Source organism: Nansenia antarctica, assembly GCF_963989245.1.
Source record: "Nansenia antarctica genome assembly, chromosome: 2".
Classification (NCBI taxonomy): Eukaryota; Metazoa; Chordata; class Actinopteri; order Argentiniformes; family Microstomatidae; genus Nansenia; species Nansenia antarctica.
Genome location: NC_137675.1, coordinates 11,555,746 through 11,565,280, shown reverse-complemented (window position 1 = coordinate 11,565,280; position 9,535 = coordinate 11,555,746). Strand labels below are relative to the sequence as shown.

The 9,535-nt window shown below is 42.5% G+C and overlaps 1 protein-coding gene across 1 annotated transcript in view; it reads left to right on the top strand.

Moving 5' to 3' along the window:
- Positions 1-829: 829 nt before the first annotated feature.
- The window catches only part of adhfe1 (alcohol dehydrogenase iron containing 1), a 16,670-nt gene continuing 7,964 nt past the window's right edge, over positions 830-9,535 (top strand). The window contains exons 1-10 of the mRNA XM_080524301.1: positions 830-890; positions 1,371-1,411; positions 1,531-1,574; positions 1,952-2,005; positions 2,343-2,497; positions 3,471-3,667; positions 4,236-4,313; positions 4,727-4,832; positions 5,584-5,736; positions 8,732-8,830. Coding sequence (XP_080380427.1) covers positions 838-890; positions 1,371-1,411; positions 1,531-1,574; positions 1,952-2,005; positions 2,343-2,497; positions 3,471-3,667; positions 4,236-4,313; positions 4,727-4,832; positions 5,584-5,736; positions 8,732-8,830 — 980 coding nt within the window. The 5' untranslated portion in view covers positions 830-837. The remainder of the gene's footprint in view (positions 891-1,370; positions 1,412-1,530; positions 1,575-1,951; positions 2,006-2,342; positions 2,498-3,470; positions 3,668-4,235; positions 4,314-4,726; positions 4,833-5,583; positions 5,737-8,731; positions 8,831-9,535) is intronic.

Here is a 9,535-nt window from a genome sequence, read left to right as displayed (position 1 = left end):
TGCATTACAATGAGCTTGTCCTCTGATTGCTACCTCCACCAGCCTCCCCTAACCCAAACCCATCACCGTAGAGTGAGTGTCAACGAATAATTACTTTCTAGTGACGGCTAGTAGTGGTATTGAAAGAGAAAAACGGAGATGTTTGACTGGGTTGACAGACAGTCCTTATAGCTCTGTGTGTGTGTGTGTGTGTGTGTGTGTGTGTGTGTGTTAGCTGTCTAAGTGGCTCTTCTTCACGTCATCACATCCAGGGACAGCCCAGACAGTCCCTCACAGGGAGTGATGGACAGATGATGCTATTTAAGATGCACTCTCATCTGAGTCTGAGTTTGAAAAGAAGGCTGTGATTTCTGTCAGCCCCTGATACTGTACGTTAGGAGCCTCCGTTTATGGTATGAATCGATTTTGGATTGTATACTATGTGACATAATTTTCCCGATCTCAAGCAACTGTTTTGTGCACGTATGGTCTTGAACAACCATAAAGTACCAATGTTGTCAGAGACAATTGCCTAATAATAACGTTATGACTATTGATTAAAGGAGAGCACCACATAATATTCCCCTCTTCACTTTCAAATATTGCCAACAGTTTAGCCCAAATTGAGGGCTGTTTAGTCAAAGTAAAACGTTTTGGGGGTTTTCTCCATTCCTTGTTTTTTCATTATGAAACTGCAAAACGTCAGTAGAAAAGCTGCTTTATCTTACGACCCTTGGCCTACTCGTTTCACATGATATCCAGTAGGCGGCAGTCACGTGCCACATCAGTCCGTATGTAGACTTTGGCCGACCGAACCTAAAAAGCTTCAGAGCAAGAAGTGAACAAGGACTTGGAGAAATGGCAGGACGCGACAGGGTAGCACAGTTGCTCCGGCAGCTAGAACGAGCAGCGTAAGTTGATGCATAATAACGAAAATGTAACTATAAACGTGTTTTACATCCAATGCTGCACGGTGGTTTTGACTATTGATCTACCTTACTTGTTAATGTCAACAATCATTGCAGACGCAACGACCTCGACCTCTTAGCAGTTGCGTGTTGTCCGTGCGTGGTGTTCACGCGTGCAATGTCAGTAATGATAATTCAGATTCAGATTCAGATTAAATGTAATTGTCATTGGCAGAGTACCAGTATAAACGAAACGTATTCGGCATCTAGCCAGATAGTGCATAGTGCAAAAGCCATAAAAGTGTGGACTTATAGAATTGAAAAAAAGTGTGTCCAAACTTTTGACTGGTACTGTATGTACCATACAGTATGATATGTAAATAAATAAATATCACAAGGGCGAGATATGTACAGGGGTGGATACGGATAGGAGAATGAGATTTATAATCAAAAATAATGTGCGTGTCTTTTTGCCTTTTACAGGTGCAGATGCCCTGCTCATTCCAACACTTTCCATCATCAAGGTACTGTATACTAGTTGCATAACATTACTGATTACATAAATGTTACTGTCAATTGAAGAGGCCATAATGAAATCATTCTGTCTATGTACAGCTAATGTTTAATGACTCTTATACTCCAGGTTCTGGAACGTCCTGTGGAAGAAAAACTGACTATGCATTCGAGGTAATTATTGATTAATATTGATTGATTGGAACCATATTTCCAGGGCTCTTTTGCAATCTTACAAATTGTAAGCATTGATGATGCCCGTGTAGACCCTTCACATTGATTGACAGGTTATTCAAGCATGAGTATTATACTATATTCAACCATACTGTATAATCAAACAACTGTCAATCATTCTGGCATGGAGGATCACCACCTGTATTTATCAAGACTACAAACGCTGTTGTTTATGTAAAATGTTTATTTTAGTGGCTGCTGCATTTCAATGAATCATATTGACTTGATTGACAAGAAAATAGTCAGCAGTAGGCTGTTCTTCATAGAGTCTGTTGTCCAATGTTCACCTTATGTCTCACCTTATTTCCTGTTTTCAGATGGCCAGCTCAAACATCAGATATGGAGAGGGGGTCACGCAGGAGATCGGCATGGTAAACAAACATTTATTCGTCAGTGGAAAGAAGAAACAAATCAAGTTTTTCCCCTTGCAATGTCCCTCTGCAATCACTGTTGTTTGCCTTCCCATCCTTTGCAATCCCATACCGTGACACTGCAGTATACATCAAGCTGCCCTTATTCCTCTATAATAACACTGTTATAACATTACATGTTGAACATGTAACATACCGTCGATACATACAGTCAAGCAGTGTGTTTAATGTAGGGTTAGTATTACATGATCAGGTCAATATGTAAAGATCTCTCCACACACATTAATAACAATGCTAACACACCATTCTCCTGTTGGGGAACCTCTTGAAACCCCAGGACCTCCAGAACATGGGGGCCCGTAACGTGTGTCTGATGACGGACAAGAACCTGGCTCAGCTGCCCCCTGTCAAGGCCGCGCTGGAGTCCCTCGCCAAGAACGGGGTCAACTACAAGGTCTACGACAACGTACGGGTGGAACCAACAGACTCCAGGTGAACTGAATGAGACGGGAGCGCCTTGTACCTTGTACGTATGGGGGTAGTGGTGGCTTTTGTTGGACTGGTGATCAGAAGGTCATGAGTTCAAATCCCACATGGGAACACCACCACTAGTGTACCCTTGAGTAAGGCACTCAGCCCTAAGTTACTCCAAGGAGACTGTCCCTGTAATCTCTAATTGTAAGTCGCTTTGGATAAAAGCGTCTGCTAAATGGTACACATTTTAATATTCTGATTAGGTAAAAATATTCAAGGCAGAAGAAATACCAAAAATACCAAGGCACTATATTTTTAAAAATCATTTATTGTGTGGCATATCACCAATGCATTTTAGCGTTTGCCTTCATCAGGCTAGTAGATACTAGGTGTGTGCCTCTGAGCTGTGGCTTTCTGATTGAGTTTTCAGTGATATTCTCTTTCTAATGTATTCATTAATGCAGCCATGCACAGAATGTGTACTGTATTGCAAGTGAGTTATTTACGTTGCTTATATATCCATATGCAAGCCCTAAAAATGTATGATTTATTCACCCTCATATTTGTCATTTATTGTTGTTTTTTAGGTATGAAATTCATTCACACGTGGGTACGGCAAACATCTATCTCTCTGATGCGTATACACAAACCTATGGTGACAAAGTGCTATGTAGAGCCGGCGTCTAATGATCGCAAGGTTGGCAGCTCGGCGCTTCGAGCCCCGGCTGGCCATGTCTCGAAGTGTCCTTGAGCGAGGCACTGAACCCCTAATTGCTCCAGGGTCGCCTTCTATGGCTCTAACCCCTTGCCGAGAGCATAAAATACATTTCGTTGTACTCTGTGCAATGACAAAGGTTGAACCTTCTTCTCCTTCTTCTTTGTCTTCTATTGGCCCATAAAGATAACATTGATGACCGAGGGTCCATCCATTTCTAAGTCTGCACCGAACTGTCAGTTATAAAGCACCAAAACGTGTCATCCTGCTCTGCAGCTTCAAGGAGGCCATCGCCTTCGCCAAGAAGGAAGCGTTTGACGTGTACGTTGCCGTGGGCGGCGGCTCTGTGATTGACACATGTAAAGCTGCGAACCTGTACGCCTGCCATCCTGAGGCCGACTTCTTAGACTTTGTCAACGCGCCCATCGGGAAAGGAAAGGCTATTACTGGAGCCCTCAAGCCTCTGATCGCAGGTAGCTGGAAAGACGATGGAATCTCTGAGACGTACCAGAACAGGGGAGGCTGGTGGAGGTAGAAACTGGAGGACGGGCTCATTGTCATGCAAGGAACGGAAGGAGGAATGTTCCATGCACTACAAAGAGCCCGTCCTCCGATTTCTACCTCTGCTAGCCTCCGCTGGTACCAGGCTAGGCAGCCCCAGCAGCCAGGCATACACAGGTCACAGGTTAAGGTTAATGGGTTTACCAAATGACACTGGTAGGTTGTGTCATTTAGAATATGGTCTAAGTTGTCATAATAGACATTAGAGAGATGCAATATGATGATGATGATGATGATGAGGAGGAGGAGGAGGAGGAGGAGGATGATGATGATGATGATGTACATGGAGTATTGCTCAATGAAGCGGTGGTGTGGAGGGTCAAAACGTCCCTTTCAGGAGATGAACATGACACATACACACGGTTATAGATACAGCATAGGGACACTTTTGTAGTGTTTAGATAGTGGATGATGTGTAGTCAGTTGTCCAGCTGTAACTGTGGGTGGTGTGATGTGACCGATGCTCATGTTTCTCTCTAGTCCCCACCACAGCAGGAACGGGCAGCGAGACTACAGGTGTCGCCATCTTTGACTTTGAAGAGCTGAAAGCTAAAACTGGTATGGTAGAGAACATTTTTAATTTTTCCATTTTGTATATTTGATTTTGGAGGTAAAAATAATAATACAGTATACAGCTCATCCTTACAATCTGTGAGCCAGTTTGTTCCCTTTTACTTACCATTTTTTATTAACTCATTTTTAATTCCAGATGTTTTTTTACCTACTTTCATAATTTGCCCAAAAAAATGCCATTTATGGGGGAGTTGTGTAAAAGCGCAGTATCACTTTGATAATCTTTCGACCTGTGGAACTCAACAACGCTTGTGCAACGTGTGCAACAACGCTTCCAGAGAGCTCACCCCTCTACTGTGGTTGACACACACCAGCTTCCTTTCTTTCTACGTACATTGTTTGCCATGTTCTATGTGCTATTCACTACAGTGAATCTCAATGACCTTCTTGTCCTCCAGGCATCGCCAGCAGAGCACTCAAGCCCACCCTGGGTATTGTCGACCCTCTTCACACTCTGCATATGCCTGAACGGGTGGCAGCTAACAGTGGCTTCGATGTGCTATGGTATCTACACAACAATCAGTCAACCCTTATACTGTAGCTAGCGTATTAGCACTTTAAAAGGCTGCGTTCTCAGGTCAGCTGTCAAGGTTACGAGCCACACATTAACTTCCTAGAAAGGTTGCCGAACAATATCACCTGCATGTAGGTCCAAGGTCATGGCCACATGTTGAAAGGTGCCCAAATGTTGATTAAATTCAGATTCAGATTCAATTTAATTGTCTTTGGCAGAGTACAAGTACAGAGAAAACAAAACACATTCGGCATCTAGCCGAATAGTGCAATAGTGCATAGTGCAAAAAGCCATAAAAGTGTGGACAGATATGTACAGTGAGATATGTACAGACTTTTGGCCACCTTTCAACATGTGACCATGACTGTTGATCTACGTTCAGGTGATCTCGCTGTACAACCTTTCTCGGACCTTTCCTCCACACTGTGGTTTCACCACCACCTTATCACACTGGTGTCAGGGAACAGACGCTTTATACAATGATACTTAACTGAATGTATCATTGAGGCAGTTGTAATTAGTGATGCTGAGGAACATCAAACACTATTGTAGCTTAATATACAGATGTACAGTCTGTTCAGTGGGATGTACAGACAAGGGCGAGATATGTACAGTGAGATGTGCCATGTTCTACCAACTGAGCCACAGAGGACCATTTTATGAGTCTATGTGCAATCAGTATACTGTATATATCAATTGTGATGTATTGAGTGTTTCTTCTTGTGTTTGTCCCCTGTGTAGCCACGCCCTGGAGTCATACACGGCTCTGCCCTACCACGAGCGCAGCCCCTGCCCCCCCAACCCCATCAGCAGGCCCGCCTACCAGGGCAGCAACCCTATCAGTGATGTCTGGTCCAGGCACGCCCTCAATGTGGTGGCCAAGTACATGAAACGGTATTTTTTATTTATTTATTTATTATTATTAAAGAAACAAGATATGACCACAGGTTCCACCGAGATTTGAACTCGGATCGCAGGATTCAGAGTCCTGAGTGCTACCCATTACACCATGGAACCCTTGCCTGTGACAAGCTGATCCACTGAGCTCACCTATGAAGTCAAGATAATCTGAAAGAATCCCTTCGACAAGTTTTTTTAATTGTTGAAACAATGTTCTTTTTGAAATGTGTGGAATGTTGGGATGAACAGGTCCTCGTTAGTATAGTGGTCAGTATCCCTGCTTGTCACGCAGGAGACCAGGGTTCGATTCCCTGACGGGGAGAGTTCTCTCTTACTACTAGCATCTCATGGCCTGAAGAAGATTATGACTTAACTGCACAATGTCCCTAGAAAATCCTTTCGCTTAATAGCACAAAAAAACCAATACTTTATCTTTCATTGTGATGTTTATTGGCTGTATTTTTAAGCAACTGGTTGTCACCTGAGGTTCCACCGAGATTTGAACTCGGATCACTGGATTCAAAGTCCAGAGTGCTGACCATTACACCATGGAACCTTGTCTGCCTTCCTCATCGTTACACAATGGATACCTTCAATGTATGGAGTTGATCCTGTGGGTTGGGATACGTCGTCAAGGTTATGAGAACCCTCTCCAATGAGGCAAACACTTTTGGACCTGCACAGAGACTGTCTTCTTAAAGAAACAAGATATGACCACAGGTTCCACCGAGATTTGAACTCGGATCGCAGGATTCAGAGTCCTGAGTGCTAACCATTACACCATGGAACCCTTGCCTGTGACAAGCTGATCCACTGAGCTCACCTATGAAGTGAAGATAATCTGAAAGAATCCCTTCGACAAGTTTTTTAAATTGTTGAAACAATGTTCTTTTTGAAATGTGTGGAATGTTGGGATGAACATGTCCTCGTTAGTATAGTGGTCAGTATCCCTGCTTGTCACGCAGGAGACCAGGGTTCGATTCCCTGACGGGGAGAGTTCTCTCTTACTACTAGCATCTCATGGCCTGAAGAAGATTATGACTTACCTGCACAATGTCCCTAGAAATTCCTTTCGCTTAATAGAACAAAAAAAACAATACTTTATCTTTCATTGTGATGTTTTGGAACCCTTGCCTGTGACAAGCTGATCCACTGAGCTCACCTATGAAGTCAAGATAATCTGAAAGAATCCCTTCGACAAGTTTTTTAAATTGTTGAAACAATGTTCTTTTTGAAATGTGTGGAATGTTGGGATGAACAGGTCCTCGTTAGTATAGTGGTCAGTATCCCTGCTTGTCACGCAGGAGACCAGGGTTCGATTCCCTGACGGGGAGAGTTCTCTCTTACTACTAGCATCTCATGGCCTGAAGAAGATTATGACTTACCTGCACAATGTCCCTAGAAATTCCTTTCGCTTAATAGCACAAAAAAAACAATACTTTATCCTTCATTGTGATGTTTTTTGGCTGTATTTTTAAGAAACTGGTTGTCACCTGAGGTTCCACCGAGACTTGAACTCGGATCACTGGATTCAAAGTCCAGAGTGCTGACCATTACACCATGGAACCTTGTCTGCCTTTCTCATCGTTACACAATGGATACCTTCAATGTATGGAGTTGATCCTGTGGGTTGGGAAACGTCGTCAAGGTTATGAGAACCCTCTCCAATGAGGCAAACACTTTTGGACCTGCACAGAGACTGTCTTCTTAAAGAAACAAGATATGACCACAGGTTCCACCGAGATTTGAACTCGGATCGCAGGATTCAGAGTCCTGAGTGCTAACCATTACACCATGGAACCCTTGCCTGTGACAAGCTGATCCACTGAGCTCACCTATGAAGTGAAGATAATCTGAAAGAATCCCTTCGACAAGTTTTTTTAATTGTTGAAACAATGTTCTTTTTGAAATGTGTGGAATGTTGGGATGAACATGTCCTCGTTAGAATAGTGGTCAGTATCCCTGCTTGTCACGCAGGAGACCAGGGTTCGATTCCCTGACGGGGAGAGTTCTCTCTTACTACTTGCATCTCATGGCCTGAAGAAGATTATGACTTACCTGCACAATGTCCCTAGAAATTCCTTTCGCTTAATAGAACAAAAAAAACAATACTTTATCTTTCATTGTGATGTTTTGGAACCCTTGCCTGTGACAAGCTGATCCACTGAGCTCACCTATGAAGTCAAGATAATCTGAAAGAATCCATTCGACAAGTTTTTTAAATTGTTGAAACAATGTTCTTTTTGAAATGTGTGGAATGTTGGGATGAACAGGTCCTCGTTAGTATAGTGGTCAGTATCCCTGCTTGTCACGCAGGAGACCAGGGTTCGATTCCCTGACGGGGAGAGTTCTCTCTTACTACTAGCATCTCATGGCCTGAAGAAGATTATGACTTAACTGCACAATGTCCCTAGAAATTCCTTTCGCTTAATAGCACAAAAAACCCAATACTTTATCTTTCATTGTGATGTTTATTGGCTGTATTTTTAAGCAACTGGTTGTCACCTGAGGTTCCACCGAGATTTGAACTCAGATCACTGGATTCAAAGTGCAGAGTGCTAACCATTACACCATGGAACCTTGTCTGCCTTTCTCATCGTTACACAATGGATACCTTCAATGTATGGAGTTGATCCTGTGGGTTGGGATACGTCGTCAAGGTTATGAGAACCCTCTCCAATGAGGCAAACACTTTTGGACCTGCACAGAGACTGTCTTCTTAATATAATATTTATTATTATTTTAATATGTATATTTGTGATGATGATGATTATTATCTATTACTCGTCCATTTGGTCTCATCTTCGTACACCATCCTTGTTGTACAATATCTGAACTTTGAGTTGATTCTTATAATGCAGACTTTAATAAATAAAATACATTTAAAAATATTTATTGTTATTATTATTGTTATTATTATTGTTATTATTATTATTATTATTATCATTATTACTCTTAATCAGCTGATGTGTTTCTCCCGGTCTCTCAGGGCGGTGAGGGACCCCGAGGACGTGGAGGCTCGGTCCAGCATGCACCTGGCCAGCGTGTTCGCCGGCATCGGGTTTGGAAACGCCGGAGTCCACCTGTGGTAAACAACCAGATATGATGATGATGATGATGATGATGATGATGATGATGATAATGATAATGGCTCAGATATATGTAGGGCTTTTCCAGGTGCTTAAAGTGCCTTACATTGTATGGGGGGTGGGTGCACCTCATCAACAGTCAAGGTGTAGCACCCACCTCTTCCCTGCCCTGTATTAATATATACACTTCCTTGTTTTGATTAGCATCGAGCATCCAAATATTGAGCACCAAAAATGATCACCATACTGATGTATGTTTCACCACAGCTCAGTGATATGGGCCATATTCCACAAAGCTCGATAAAGTTCTAAGCCTCGATAAAGTTCTAAGCCTCGAAAATGTTAGCTTGCTTTCGGTGCCATCAATGTGGCTCAAATAATTCGCTGCTTGGTTGAGCTCCTTCTGAGTCAGATATAATTAGCCTGGTCCCGACCAGGCTAAAACACAGGCTATAGTCATCCGTGCGTCAAAAAAGGCTCACAGGCGGAAACTAAACCCTGAACGAAAGTTCCTCATGTGTCTTTTAGGAAATATTAGTTCCCACTTCACACGAGATAGATAGATTAGATAGTTTGATTAGATAGTTTGACTGTGTGATAGATAGATAATTTGATATTTTGAAAGTGTGATCGATCGATAGATAGTTTGATTGTGTGATAGATAACTTGATATTTTGAAAGTGTGATAGATAGATCGATAAAGA